Here is a 16,488-nt window from a genome sequence, read left to right on the forward strand (position 1 = left end):
AACATTTTCAAATATAAAAGTTGCAAATCTAGAATTTTTCTTATTGTGCGTTAAAGCTGCTGTTCGTAGGAATGGGGTAAAAAACTGTACTTTTTTCTCTGCTGGGTTTGGAGAAAAGGTCATAATACCCATCGGTACTCATCTGTAAGTGAAGAGATTATGGTGATATCTCTGTGTTTTCCAAAGCCTTTGTATGAAGCAATATTAATCCCATCTTTATCTAAATTTCCCAACTTTATCAGCTTTAAAGCTGCTGTTGGTAGTCGTGATATAAACATCAGTTCTGAGAGAGATTTCGAATGCCAACACTGCCCCTCCCCTCTCTGCTGTTGTAGCCCCGCCCACAAAAGATTGTTGTGCGCGTTCTATAAGGAAGTAGTGGCTTCCCAGCCAATCAGGTCTAGGTAGTTGGGCCGCCACTCGACCAATCAGGAACATTGCTTGGTACAAAGTCATTGGAAAAAACAGAGGTTTCACCATAATCTCAAATTACTTCACTTACAGATGAGTACCGATTGCTATTATGACCTTTTCTCCAAACCCATTAGAAAAAGAGTACAGTTTTTTACACCATTCCTACCAACAGCAGCTTTAACATCATAGAATACTTGCTGTGGCTTTCTGAAATCCTACCCTAAAATAAACACCTGAATGTAACAAACAAAGAACTGACTGTGGATTAGGAAACCTTAAAATCAGGGATATGTTGTTGATTGTGACGGAATCAAACCGAATTGTGATGAATTGAAAGATTCACCCTCCTTGTGTTGCCCTGATAAATCCCCAATGCCTTTGCCTCTTTACTGAAATAATTCAACAGATTGAGGATCAGATTAAAGAAAGGTTTAGATTATCTGCCATCTTGAAGGTTGTTGGCAGAGACATTATTTTCTTACGCGGAGCTGGTCCGATGCCAGGAAGCCCCATCAGCACATGAAGCTGGAGAGGTGGTGAGGCAGAAGCAAAGCCACATGGGAGTGGCTCTGGCGTGTGCGCGATGGCCCGTTGCCGAGCGACCTAATGTGTTCACCATCTCCACGGCAACAGTTGCCTGCCTCCATCTCCTTCATCCAAGGAGGGAACCACGTCTGTATCCGTGGATGGATGTTGATGTGTTTTCGCTTCTCCTGTAGACTTTGAATGGACGACATAGCAAGTTTGGACATCAAATATAATCCACTCAGATTATGTTGACTCATACCCTCCTGCAGTTTTTTTTGTCAGAGTGAAAGAGCCTCTCGCTTTATGACTAGTCCGCAATATTGTTAGTCACTGGCTGGATTTTTTTATCCAAGCAACTTGGAAGGTAGAGCTGAGCAATAAATTAAAATCTGATCACTAGTGCAATATTCATATTAACAATGTTCAAATAAACTAAACCAAACCAAATCATCACACATGTCTAAATCTATTTCAAAAAGTAAGACAATTAATGCTCTCTCACTCAGCATGTAACATTTGACCTGTTGGATTGAGGTCTTGGTTTGATGGCCGTGCTTTCACATCATTTTAAGGCAGTCAGAAAAGGCACAAACTAGCTATTACCTACCATCAGATCTATTTAGTGCAAGCGGCAACCTCCGGCCGTGAGAATTGAAGCCAATTTGGAAGTGCTAAAAGCTGCAGTTCATCAAGTGTCCACTTGAGGCCGGCTCTGAAAGTACTGGAAACCACATACACACAAATTCAAAATACACTATATTTACAGCAGAAATAAACATGTTTACAGCCTGGTACAAAAAACCAAGTGTAGTCTGGGTAGCTAATTTCTCGATCAGCACACACTGTACGGGGGGTGAATTTTTTCATAACGCGGTAGTTTCGAAGATATTAAGATTACGAGTTTCCCATTATGAGAGGCACAGCTGACTTGATTGACAGGCGGGAACACTGTAGCTGTTGGCTAGGAGGCTCAAATCCCGCCTCTTTACATCACACTCGCTCAACAGCAGTTAGGTTGACTTCAGCATTTCCAATACGGCTCCCGTTGATGATCGGCTTCAAAGCAGAGCTTCAGAAACAGATGGTTGACGTCACGGACACTACGGCCGTTATTTTCTACAGTCTATGATTTAGTGCCAAGTAAGTGTTGAATAAAACGTCTTTTCAATTTATGTTGGAGAGACAGAGAGACATGCTGCAAACAGTGATTTTGGACAAGTCATGAACATCTGTAGATTTACATAGAAACTGTGTCTTATAGGTAATATTCACTTAATTTTTTTGTAAATCTATATTATTCGGCGTTTTTGCCTTTTATTGGGCAGATGAAGAGAGACAGGAAATGTGGAGAGTAGAGAGTGGGGGGAGGCATGCGGCAAAGGGTTGAGGCCAAGAGTCAAACCAGTGACTGCTGCAAAGAGCACCATAGCTTCTGTATATAGGGCACACATGCTTAAACCACTAGGCCAATGGCGCCTTGGTGAGATATTTTTGTAGGCTAACCTCAAAGTTAGCATTGCCCATGATACCTCTGCAGAAGTGGAAATTATGTTGTATTTTAGATATGTTGGGAAATTAAACTCGAGTTTGTAAACAGGGGAATTTTAGTCTGTACTTTAAGTTTAAAAATGAACCACTTTTATTTTTGACATGCAAATTGAATAATAAGCTAATGATAAGGACTTCATTGTCTTAACAACTAAAAATCCACCCTGTATAGTGCTCTAGGTCAGGGGTTCCCAAACCTTTCTGCCCGCGACCCCCAAAATATAGGTGCCATAGACTCGCGACCCCCACTGTCCCACAAAGTGATTTAATGTGGCTTCATTTATCTGGTCTGCAGAAAATTAGCCCACCTATATGAGCATGTGGCTGTGTTTCCTGTGTCATTATGAATTAACCTGCTGCTATTGATGCTTTTGATAATTAACTGTTCACTAACTCTAAACTTAGGAGTCATCTGGCAAAAAGAAAGGCAGAAAACTCATTACATTTTCTATTTTCAAGGTTTTTTTTTAGTTTAGCTACTGTTTTTGTCCATATTTTTTACTATAAATGAGTAAAATTTCATATTTTTAGATCAGTATTGTCACTCAACTTTTTTTTATTGGATTATTTCAACACTTCTTTGTTCACCACAAGTTAACAAATTATATATAAGTAATATAAAACCAAAAGGAGAAGAACAAATAAGTAATATAAAAAAACACAACAACACAAAAAGATAAATAATAAAAATTAACAGTATGAACAAAAAGGAAGATAAACGTAAGAAAACAAGATAAATAAAAAATGAATAAAAATAATAATAAATATTTTTAGATAACTTGAAGAAAAACATTCTGGAATGCATCTCACAACCCCCCATATGTGTCTCATGACTCCCCAGGGGGTCCCGACCCACACTTTGGGAACCCCTGCTCTAGGCGATTATGTTTAATGCCCCGATATTCCCTCATTATTTGTGCATTATCCTACTTCACATTATTATCACAATATTAGATAATGTGATAGCATAGAGCATATTTTTCTCAGATCATATAAGCCATTTGGTAAGCAAAGACAAGAGAGGTTACCACGATGGATGCTGAGAAGAACATGGGCTGTAGCGCTTCTGCATCTTTCATCTAAAATCTATCTGAGACAAAAAATTCAGCATGGAGCGGATGAGTCGGTACAGATCTCTTCAGGTTCACTTGTCCTGTGAGCTGAAGTCCTGGATCAGCATGAAGATAGAGTTAGAGAAATGAGTGGTAGGCAAGGCTGGCTGGTAGAAAGCTGTGGGTAGTTGCACGAGCAGTCATGCTGTATTTGTGTGTGTATTTGTGCTCACTCCTGCTCTGTCACGCCTCTCACACCGACACAGTCAGAGGACGGTGTTGTTGTGAAAAAAAAAAAAAAAGCCTCTTGTCCGTCTTTGTCTGCCTGTGCTTACGAACGTGAAAGTGGAGTCAGAATAAGAGACGGAGCATAAACACTTATCACCCTAATGAAGAGGGTGATGTAATGTCTTCTTGTGAAGCGGCAGATGTGTGATGTGTCTTTTTCAAAAACTATAATTATAACTAGAAGGGGACTCGGAGAGCTCAGAGCTCTGCCAAAGCCAATGGTCCAGTCTTCTCTGATATGCAAATGTGCAGACTTAAACACTGATGTCTGGATGTGTTACCAAATCCATTACATTTCTGCCTGTGCTTGGCTGAAGCTTCATCTCACTTGTGCATCTAATTTAGACTTCATCGATTGGAGATAAGAAACATATTTGAAGTACAGTATGGACTACATATAATGTTTGAATTACAACATGAACATGAAAGCTTGCTATCAAAAACTGTTGTTTCAAAAATTGTATGTCAAACGAAGGACATTTTAAAGTGATATTTTCTTGCCATCTTCGCCTTTATTGATAGGACAGCTGAAGAGAGACAGGAAATGTGTGTGTGTGGGGGGGTAGAGAGCGGGGGAAGACATGCAGTAAATGGTCAAGGTCGGGAGTGGAAACCAGCCACCACTGTAACAAGGACTGTAGCCTTTATATATGGGGCGAGCTTAGACCGCTAGGCCAACTGCGCCCCCAAATGAAAGAAAATTCCATTGGTTCTTGAGTCTAACTCACCATTATTTTGGTACCAGTATCACAATTGTGTCAATATCATTGCCTGTGTTTGAGTTAGATCCACTATTAATTACTTTGTCTGGAGTGGTATCCCAATTTGTCCAAAGATGCTTTTTCCAGACTTGTATTTGGTCCAAAATCTAAATAATGAATGTCTTCCATGTTGGCCCAGTTTCATTGAACCAGGCGAGTAGATTTTGAAAGTTATCCTGCAGACAAATGAATGGCAACGAAAACACAGCATCTGGGGAGCCTTTGGCCTAGCGGTTTAAGCGCGACCCCCATGTGCAGAGGCTACAGACCTCGTCGCAGCAGTCGTGAGTTTGACTCTCAGCCTTGACCATTTCCTGCATGTCTTCCCCCGCTCTCTGCTCCTCACATTTCATGTCTGTCTTCAGCTGTCCTATCAAATAAAGGCAAAAATGCCCCCACCCCAAATAATAAAGGAAAACAACACAGCTTCCTCAGTGGAGTGCAAATGTTGGTGCACACAGTTAATAACATCACATACAAATATATGTGATAGTTTTATAATGTCGAGAATAACATCTTTAAAATCTACCTGGCAGCTGGAATGCATCAGTGCCATTATATTCTGATTGCTTATAGAATATAATGTATATTCTATAAGCAATTATATTATATAAGCAACCAGAATATGACACATTGTTAAAGTATGAAGGAGTAGTGATCATAAAGATATGGCAGCAAAATAAAGTAAGCACAATGTTCATCATGATTAAAAAAATACAAAGGTTGGGGCGCCATTGGTCTAGCAGCTCTAAGTGCATGCCCCACAAACAGAAGCTACAGTCCTCGTCACAGCGGTCACAGGTTTGACTCCTGGCCTCTACCATTTGCTACATGTCTTCCCCCACTCTCTACTCCCCACATTTCCTGCCTCTTTCCAGCTGTCCTATCCAATAAAGACAAAAATGCCAAAAAACATATCTTTAAAAAAAAAGATAATGTTACAGAGGTTTAAACTTAAGTGACAGCTGGTCCGGCAAGAAGATAAGTACTCAGGTGCTGATATGCCATTCTGATTTCATCAGTATAAAACAATGGTGTTATATGTTAGTGGATGAAGTAGAGAGGTCACGTGCCAGAACACAGCTCGGACTGCTCAATTATGGCAAAAATCAAAGACCTTGATTATTTTGGTCAGCATTGGGATTATGTTTATTCAGCATGATTACTCCCTCATATTTGCCTTAGCTGAAGCAAACATGCCAAATCCTGGCTAGGACTGATTCTGCCTTCACATGCATACAGACAGATGGTAGACTACAAACCAAATCTCATTTTGGTGGGAGAAAGTGGGCCGGCAAAATTAGGTGAGGCCACCAGAGAATCCCAGAGACGGTAAACTCTGATGGCCTTTTCTTTGGATTTCTAGTATTTCAACTTTTTGCCAGCCAAACAGACAGACAGGCGGTCTGGCAGACTAACAGCTAGTGGATTTGCCAATTCTGCCAGTGAGTGAGTCGGACTGTGTGTTTCTTTTATTCCCTTACAAAAGGTGTTGTCCATCTGCCTTAATTCTTGTAAACGAGAGGGTAGGAGCGCTCCATTTTTGAAGAAAGGGGTGGATCAAGACCATCACTGTGAAATGAAAATGTATCTTTGTATCCTAAATTTTCGGCTTCAATGGCCATTAAAGGATAAAAATTGAATTTAAAAATGGAATCTGATTACTCGCCAAACCTTGTGAACCACTGAGCAAAAGCCCCCCATGGCTCATTCTATACGACTTACCCCAGTTTCTGAAAATGTTTAAATCCTCAAAGCATTTATTTATCAGCATCTATAACATATTGATGTTAATATCCACATATGGGCTGCTGCCATGATGTGCTCGTGATGATCTCGGCTCAGACACACTAGTAGAAGAGATTTTAAATCCCAATGGGGCTTTCCTTTTTAAGTACATTTAAAATGAATAAAAGCAAATATACAGATGAAAGAATATTTGGATATGATTATTCATGATTTATCCCAAGTTGCCACTGGGCTCCCTTTCCAAACAAAAATTGGTTTCCAGTGATATTGAAATGGGATGCATGTTTAAAACTGGAAAAAAAAAATCATTCCGAGTGTTAGGAGAGTCTTTGAGGATTCCTGTGTGTACCCCTGCAGGTCTTTATACACTTAGCACCCACACCATTCGTACTGTCAGAGGTTGAGACTGAACATTAGTGATTTTTAATCAATTTCAAACGTTGGAAGTGATAATTTCATGGCTTTCGATCATTAGATAATTTAATAATTTCCATATTTACTCCCCTAATATGATGAGGAAAAACTCTGAAATCACTCTGCTTTGGAAAACACAAAATGTCTTCTACTGTTTTTTCCATAAAGCCAGCAGTCTGAAGAGTGCAGCTCTCTAAGTGCGGTCAGGGCTCCTGTTCCAGCCAAAGCTTTTAGATGGCCATTAAGTCATCACTGAAGCGCAGACAGACACACAAAAGAAATGATCAGATGAGCAGCATGTTGGGGTTATTGTTGGATACTGTTGCAAAGTGAGAAGAAGCCACAAACTCCAGCAGGTTGTTCGGCTTTGCATATGTGACTCATGACATAGCTTGGAGGTTTAACAGTTCCTGACAGGTTGCTGATGATTTGTTTGGTTTAGAATTTCAAAGGTGTCAGCTTTAGGGGAAGTTGTCACCTTTGTCAAATTACATAAAATTTACATCACAGTTAAGTGCTGTTCCCAGTGGCTTGATGTATACAAAGATAGACATTTGCTTTAACGGGCTACAAAAGTAAAAGCGACTTCTTTTTATAAACAATTTATAGCTGATTATCTTTGCCATACACAACATATGCAATTATTTTTCTAATCCAAAGGACGGTAAAAAGTCATTGGACATTACCATAATAATTGGAAACACATGTATGGCCAATGTCAAAAACAACAAAAGAATAAGACAAACATAAAAAAACAATACTGATGCACAAAATATTCAAAAGTTATTTTTAACCGTTATTTTCCACAGTCTTTCCCTCTAATGCTCCCTATGTGATAGTTACTCTGAGCCCCCCCTGTTGCAGAGGCTTTCCATTCTTTGAACAGAGGCTCCACTCCTGACTCAAGAACAGTCTGGATCCTATCACTAAAGTCACTTAATGCAGCAGGGATGACTAAAGTAGTCAGAATGAAAATCTCGTGGAGATAAGGATAACTGGTCTATTCATTTTCCCCTCAGGGATGTGTGTAGCCGACCAAAACTCCCCAATTCTTAGGCAACTTTGGAGCATTTGGAAGTACTGCAGTACTAGGATCTTACCAAGCTGTAAACTGGTTCCAATTAATGCCGTCCAATGTTTGCTAAATTTCAAAATGGACTAGTCTTGTTTGCTTGACTCTTTTTCCGATTCCCAAAAAATATTTTCCATTTCACTGCTGTGAGTGATATCTTGAAGGCACTCTTCCATACCAATTTGAGGCTCAACACATTGTGAGAATAAGATAATGTGTATGAAACTGTAAATGTAACATGTTTCCACCAGGTTGCCGGATTACAGAATTACAGCACATTTGACCACCTGTAGCGACAGTAGCTTAATTCCACCAAGGTTTCTATTCTAGTCAATGTGTTAACTCCCACTGGATCCACTCCGTTGCATTCCAGCCAAGCGGCAACCTCCGATCACGAGAATTGAAGCCAATGCGGAAGTGTTAAAAACTGCAATTCCTTGAGTGTCCGCTTGAGGCTGGTTCTGGAAGTACCAGAAACCACATCGACACAAATTCAAAAAAGATGATCTTTACAGCAGAAATAAACATGTTTACAGCCTGGTACAAAAGACAAGTGTAGTCTGGATAGCTGTACGGGTACGGGTGGTGAATTTTGTCCTAACGCTGCAGTTTCGAAGATGTTAAGATTACGAGTTATCCATTATGAGAGGCACAGCTGTCTTGATTGACAGGCGGGAACACTGTAGCTGTTAGCTAGGAGGCTCAAATCCCGCCTCTTTACGTCACGCTAGCACGACACCAGTTATGTTGAGTGCAACATATTCAATATGGCTCCCGCTGACCATAGGCTTCAAAACAGTGGTTCAGAAACAAACTGTAAATATTTATACAGTCTATGGTTCCGGCTGCGTCTCTGATCCGGCACGCCCGAGCCCTCCGGATCAGATACGCAAACCTACTTTTGCCGGATGCCGGAGCATGACGCATAAATTTGCACAGAGAACAGGGACAGGAAGTCAGGCACCAAAACCAAATTAAGACATCCTGTTAATTTTCAGATTAGAACACTCTGTGTTATCTCCAGATCGTTTTTCACTTAACTACCACACCAAACTGTCGGAGCCAGGCCGGTGGTCCGGCTTGAGTGAGCATGGAGTCGGACCGCAACAGATTAGAGCCGGATTGGACACGGATCTGTTGGAGGTCCCGGGTTAAAATATCTGATAGGATGCTTTTTTCAAACCTTACACGTATTTATCAGGCATGTCAACGCAGTATATTGCGTAATTGAGGTCATTTTTGAAGCCTGTGTTTATAAAAACTCCCCAACAAACAGATAATAGCCTCTGGGAACAGGAGAAAAAGTTAGACTGTGCTCTGCTGTTAGTGCGTATTATATTTCCCAGTAATACTGGAGTGCAATGTTTCAGATTTTGAAGGAAGGACTACCCTTTAGTTTACTTGGGACTTGTAGCAGCACCACTCCCACCACTACAATAACCAACAAGGGCTCTGGTTATTGCCATAACTTCAGATATGATTGAATGCACAAAGGAACAGTCATCTTAGGAATTCACTGTTTACAGATAACACGGACATCCAAAATATTGCAAGCATTAAAACGTAAGGCAAATCAACCAGCAGAATCTTGTGAGTACGACACAAAAACGCTGAGGCATCTATCTCAGATACAAGCCATGTTTTGGTCTCTGCTCCACCCTTTCTTTCACTGTCATCCCCCGAGAAACCCATTTTCTCCTCCTTGCTTTATGGGTTCGGGTTATTGTAGCATCTCTAGATTTTAAGTCGTACAAAGTGCCCTTTTCAACGTGCTCCTTTGTGAATGCTGCACAGGCACTTCGTCACAAGTGCTTCTCTAGCAGCGAGCCAGGAGTGCAGTAGACAGTGCTGTTAGATGAGAGAGCGGCTAATATCTCACACTCCCTGCTGGTTTTGAGCTGAGAATGAATGACCTCTCTCCCCAAATAGATGACATCACCCCTCTGTGATTGGGATGCCGAAAGCGCAACACTGCAAGAGAGGCACAATCAATCAATAGCATTCTCCAGAGGTTTGCTCAGGAGGACTGTAGTTAGAAATGCTTTGCTTGGTGGGATGGAGAAAGCTTATGAATTAGTTAGAATGTAGTTTATCGAATCATAATGATTATTTAGAGCTAAATGCTGGAGCTCTAATGATTTTATTGTTACTTCGCTCTGCTGGTTTGTCCACCTCATTAATATCAATGAGTGCAGACTCAGTATTAAAGCATGTCCTTGTTTGAGACCATATGATTGAAGCCTTGACTTGATCAGTTGACGTTTGACCGCATCTTGTCTCCTGTGAAAATCAAGAATCATCTGTTGCACTATGATCACTTTCATTTCCTTAATTTTGAGACGATTTGAATTCTCTGACTCAAACACATCCCAACTCTCAACTCAACTCAATTTATAGAGTGTCTTTTGTATAACAAAAAGCCGACAAAAGACTAGGTGACCAAGCTTTTTCAGTGGTAGCTCCTTAACTGTGGAATGAGCTACCCACCCTGGATACTTTTAAATCTCGTCTTAAAACTCATTTTTACTCCCTGGCTTTTAATACAGCATGAGAGTTTATGTTGGTCTCTGTCCTTTAATGTACTGTATTTTAAATTTTACTATTATTTATTTCTACTGTTGGTATTTGCTGTACAGCACTTTAGTAACCTTGTTGTCTTTAAAATGTGCTATATAAATAAAATGGATTGGATTGGATATACCACTTTTTTATACATACAAAACACGCAGCCCAAAGTGCTTCACAGAATAACAGAGACAGAAAACAACAGCAATGGTAAAATTCTAAAAGGCATTATTATAAATAAAATACTAAAATCAAAACAGTAAAATTTATAAAATAAGTAATAGTGGAAGTTAAATATAAGGTAGCGTTAACAAGAAATAAATAGATAATTAAATAATTAAATAAGATAAATAAATGTTGAAAACAATGATTAAAATAATAACATAATAATAAAAATAATAATGCAGTCCATGGCTAAAAATAAATTACTCCACATTAAAAGCTAGATTTAAAAGGTAAGTCTGAAGTTTTAAAAAACACTCAGAGAGCTCGTTGTTTTAATGTCCAGAGGCAGAGAGTTCCAGAGCTTAGGGCCGGTGCTTGTGTGAGACACACGAGGAACATTTTAAAAGGGAAGCATTCCAGGACCTCAGTGATCGTTTGGAACATAAAATGACACATCCCAATTCTCTCAGCTATGGTTATGTAAAAATCATTGGGTAAGCCATTTTGTAACAGTGATAGCCGTGTTGAGCTGGTAAACACTTGCCCGGCCCAGTGTGTGCAAAAGTGAGCCTACCGTGAAGTCATTCCATGTCACAAGTTTCTCCCTGACTGAGACACGAGGACTATGATGGAACAGATGGTGTAAGAACACTGTTGACAGTTTGTCTTTGCACCATCACAACATATTGTAGTTATATAATTTGTTTCAGGTTAAATATTGCAGCTAAAATCTGCATAAAGTCTCTCAGGGTTATATTTGGGAGCCTGAACCTCTGAGATATTCTCATGTGTGTATTTTCTTATAAAGCCAGAGGAGAAATGACCCCACCTGTGTTGCCACTTTCCTTGTTTGGGCATCAGTGGATATACCTTCAAATAGCTTCTTGAAGACATTTGAAAGACCCATCATTTTTTAATCACCTCTTTGTCCATGATACATAATATTTGGCTCGTGGTAGTTTGTCGTCTCTCAGTCCAAAGGTTGGCGGTTTGATCCCAGGTCTTGCAGTCACAAGCCAAAGTGTCCACAGATAAGACACTGAACCCCAAATGGCCACCGTGGGCATAGCCAGTTAATTAATACTGATTGGTACCTTACACAGCATCTCCTGCCATCAGTGTGTGAATGTGACATGTAGTATAAAAGTGCTTTGGGAGGTCAGGAGACAGGAAGAGTGCTATAAGGGACAGTCAGTCATTAAGGAGGCAGTGATAACATCAAACAAGTCAACAAACAAACAAAATGTGCTGCGTGCTTAATCCCACTTTCAGCTTTAGATCAAACCAAGTGGCTGTTAACATGATCAAACACAGCAACCCTCGCTTTGTCCAAAAACAACCAGCTCCAAATCAAAGGTCACATTAAAACATTATTTCTGCTCTTTTGGTTTGAAGCCAGCTGATAATGTGAAGAAGCTATTTTGGTCTCAACGCTTGAAGTTTTTTAAAACATGGTTTAAAAATGTGTCTTTTATCTTTAATGTTGCTGCATCACTTCTGTATTAGAATCACTATTTATACTAAAAAAGTAGTTAATATCCAAAAATTCATTTCAGCGTTAACATTTATAGTTGTGTCGAAACCTTAGCCTGAGACAGGAAGGAAAAGCTATTATAGCCAGATAAACACAAAGCCCACAGTCCTAACAAGCTGAAAGAGGCAAAGATTGAATTGTAACCTCTGCATTTTGATATATATTTAAAAAGCACAACCTCATGTGTCAAAAAATAAAGCAAATGTGGGAGTGCAAAGAGCTGCATTTCCTTGGGTGTGCGTGTAAGGCCAAGAAAGCACTATGGAGCCCATATGAAATGCCTGACATGGTTACAGCGGGGTACAAAGAACAGTTTTGGTTCCGTTACAACTACACAGGCAATGCTTTCTCAATGACTCAGTCGTTTTGATTATATAAGAGATAAGAGGTGTCAAGGCTCCACCTCTGTTCCTTGAGTATTCAGAGGTTAGTTGGAGTTAGGGCTGGGCGATAAATTGCTAACAATAATTATTGCGATGTCATTTTCCTCAGTATAGATATAACATATGTTTGATATAAATTTGATACATATAAACCTGTAATTCCACCCCCCAACCACTGGAAAAAGAGGGAGCGCTAATGTGCTTTTAATGCTAGTTGCCACCAAACATTAGACAGAAGAAGACGGCACTGAACAGCCAATCATGTAACAGGGTGAGAGGTATTTGAAGGATTCAAGAAGTTTATCAGAGAACTAAATCCAGACACAAGCTAACAAACTGTCTTCAACTTTCACTTGACCAAAAATCTGCCTTTAAATTTAAATGAAATAATCATTTGATATTTATCGTGATAATTATCAATATCGACTGATATGAAAAATTTGATCGTGATAACATCTTTTTCAATATCGCCCAGCTCTAGTTGGAGTTAGTTGGCAGCATTTTCAATATGGCGACCACCTTCTTTAGGCTCCATGAGGCCTCTTGATAAACCAATGGGTGGCGTCACTGAGATGATGGAAATGGTAAATGAACACACTCCATTCATACAGTGAAGGCCGAGGCTGCAGACAAAGGGAACCATCAGTATTAACCAATACCACTTGTATGCATTCACACACTGCTGGCTATGTCGCCTATGAGCAATTTGGGGTTCAATTTCTTGCCCAAGGACAGTTTGTCAAGTGACTGCTGCTGCTCAGCCACTGACCCACAGCCGCCCTACGTCCATGTTTTATACATTGCATTGTCAGACACTTCCCAATACAGATCCTAGTGTCTCAAAATACTTGGTGAGAGCCGATGGAACCAAATAGCAGGTGTAAATACAGTTGAACTTTTTACAGCTAGGCACACTCACAGGATTGACATTGTTTGTGAATGACTTTATGCCCTTGCTGACAATCTCTACTGTCTGTTTTTTTCCCCACAGGCCGAGAGTCTAGATGGAGCCCTCTGCGTGCCGGACATCAAGCTGCACAGCAACCCATCCGCATTCAATGTCTACTGCAACGTGCGGCACTGTGTGCTGGACTGGCAGCAGAGAGAGGCCTCCCTGGCGCTCGCCTCCAGGAGCTCGGTGCAGAGCGGCGACTCAGACAGTGAGGAGGAGGAAGAGTATCGTGAGCCAGCGGTGAAGCTGCCAAAGGTAAAAAATAAAAGGGGGTATTTATCGCTGCTTAAATGGCAGCAGCAGAGCTTGGTATCAAGGCGAGGACAGGCCTTTGCCCTTTATCTTAAGAATGCTACAATCCTTTATCTCCCCGGGCTTGTATTTGATACTTATCCTCTTTATTGTTGTGATAATTGGTGTCACTTTACCAGAGTTTTGAAACCCCCATACAGGATTACAGCCTCTGCTTTAATTCCCCAACTCCCTCGCCCCCCTCTGTGAGCCTGCTGGTCTATCTTTCCTACTCTGTATCAGTTTTCATAGGATCAACCTTTTACTTGTACCTGGAGACAAATTAAAACACTTGATATGTAGCAGGCATCTTAATTTGCTGGTTATTTACACTCCTCTGTTATAAGTTTACCTCTGACTCAAGGAAGGTGTTGCTGGAGTGCATGATTCAATAAAACATTCAACTGAGGGAAGCAAGCTATCTATAAGAGTCAGTTGAGACAGCAGAGCATTTAAGAAGAAATGTTTAAAAGGATTATTTTGGTCTCTTTGACATAAATAGCAGAATTAAGGGATAAAGATAAGGGTTTGTGCTGTCTTTCTAAAGAGCTGCTACCGTACAGCTCCATAATAACGTGAAGTGAGGCAGCAGAGGCACGGAAAATGAGCTGAACATAAATTGTACAATGTAGTTAAGGATTAGGCTCTGGAGATGCCTTTAGAATACATGAAATATGCCCTACTTTCCCCTCACGCAGTCTGGGTTGCCTTTTCACAATGCTCACGACAACAGCACAAACCCTGGTTTAGTACTGAAGCCCTGAAGGAGAATGTTGGTTTGAGATTTACATGAATGTTCTGTTGATTCTGATCCAGAAACACATTGATCAGGGTCATTACTGGAATGAGAAATATGTGTTGATTTTGAGATCTGAAACCAGTTTGTGCCAAATAGTTTGACGAATACAAGGTGTTTGCCGTTTGTGATGCATTACATAATGAACGCTTAGACAAACATGATAATAGCTGTAACGTATCAAGTTAAAATCTGACACATATAACACAAAATATGTAAAACATCCTTACTTACTTTAAGATGTAATCAAATATAACAGGCTGTGCAGGACGGAGCAAGACCTGACCTGAGACCTGACTGGAAAGTAGAGATAGACGATTAATCAGTTGGGCCGATTGATGGAATTTTGAAATAATCTACATCTGCCGATATCTGCGCTCACAAGGCCGATTATAGAAATAAACAAATATCATCTGAAGACACTGCATGCAGTCTCGTCAATATGGCTGCTGTCTTGCATCTTAACGTCCCACTAGGTTTTTTCCCCATCCTAAATAAAAGCAGATCAAATCTAAAACAGTCACTGACTAGTGTTTTACATATATTCTCTTATGGTGTATTGAAATAAAGCAGTTAAAGCTAGGGTTGGTAGCCAAGGAAAACTAGCATGAATTTGAATGTAGCATTTCCTCAGGACTCCGTCTAACCCCTCCCCCCTCCCCTGGGAGCTCCTCCAAAACGACGCCCTCACTCACATGCACGAGCGCCGGTGCTTTGCAACCATATGATCGTGACCGATTCAAAACCGGTCCTCAGCACATCATTTGTGTTTTGCACTACATCAACTCATGTCTCACTCAGTGGTAAGAAAACACCAAAACATTATCATAGTGAAAGTTAAAAACACAAACAAACTTGAAATGTACGCGTGGGAGGCGGGCAGAACGGCAGGACAGGATTTGATTGGTTTCATAATTTGGCTCCTGGTGGCAGGGATTGGTTGGTGTTTTCCCAGGTTTACTCCGGCTGTAGATTGCAGCTTTTTTTCCCGCTCTTTTTTAAGAACACATTATGTATTGATTGCCATCAGGACGGAAAGATCATTTTAATCAGTATAACAAAAAGTGTATCTAAAGCTGACTACCAACCCCAGCTTTAAGTTCTGCTTCTGACATAAATATCACTCATGTTCTGAAACCTAAAGCATAACTCAATGTGTACTTCTATTTCATGAATGAATATAAATCCATCAAAAGCATGTTACTGGTTAAGATGACCATGTATGTGAGATTGTAATGTGCATGACATAATGGATTAAATTGATGTATTTTATCGAATGCAAAACAACAACAACATGATGATATCGGCATTACATATCGGCGCTCTAATTATCGGCTCGTGAAAAAGTGATATCTATCTGGTCTACTACTAGTAGTACATAGATCATTTTCAATATGTTTGTAGTCGTCATCTTTGTAAAATGCGAAGACTTGATCAACATTCTCCTCTCTCAGAAGAGTTACGTATGCTCTTGATTTAATATTTGAGGCAAGTTTAGTTTAAATTGAAGCTTTTTAGCAGCTGCTTACGTACCACATGCTGAGAATGTTGCAGTGCTGAAGTGTACATTGATTGTATTCCCTAGATTATTAAATCAGTACTATAACTCCAGCAAGCTTAAGTATTTAGAATATCTCTCCTACATTTTTTGTATACAGAACTACATGAGTTCAACTCTGGTGAATTTCATATCTTTCATTGCACTGTAACAAAACAAGTACTTCTCTGAGATAGGAGGTCCACTGGGGCATTATTTGATTCACTAACAAGCCACACTGAAAAAAAACACGTCTCCTTTTCTAGGCCAAACTCCTCCGCCTACCTCCCTTCCTCATGCACTCAAGTGGGTCTGTCATTAGACAAATGTTAATAGTGGATGTTGAAGTCAGCAGTACTAACTGTATACACTGTGGGCTAAATGTAGGTTGTTTAACTACACGATGATGAGGTTATGTTATGTAGACAAAACGTCCCCT

The 16,488-nt window shown here is 40.2% G+C and overlaps 1 protein-coding gene across 14 annotated transcripts in view; it reads left to right on the top strand.

The window, feature by feature from the left end:
• Positions 1-16,488, top strand: part of mycbp2 (MYC binding protein 2) — a 79,570-nt gene that overhangs the window by 5,317 nt on the left and 57,765 nt on the right. For all 14 annotated transcript variants that reach the window (XM_034694516.1, XM_034694517.1, XM_034694518.1 and 11 more), the window contains exon 3: positions 13,465-13,680. In XM_034694516.1, the coding sequence (XP_034550407.1) occupies positions 13,465-13,680 (216 nt within the window). The remainder of the gene's footprint in view (positions 1-13,464; positions 13,681-16,488) is intronic.

Source organism: Notolabrus celidotus, chromosome 10, assembly GCF_009762535.1.
Source record: "Notolabrus celidotus isolate fNotCel1 chromosome 10, fNotCel1.pri, whole genome shotgun sequence".
NCBI classification, from domain to species: domain Eukaryota; kingdom Metazoa; phylum Chordata; class Actinopteri; order Labriformes; family Labridae; genus Notolabrus; species Notolabrus celidotus.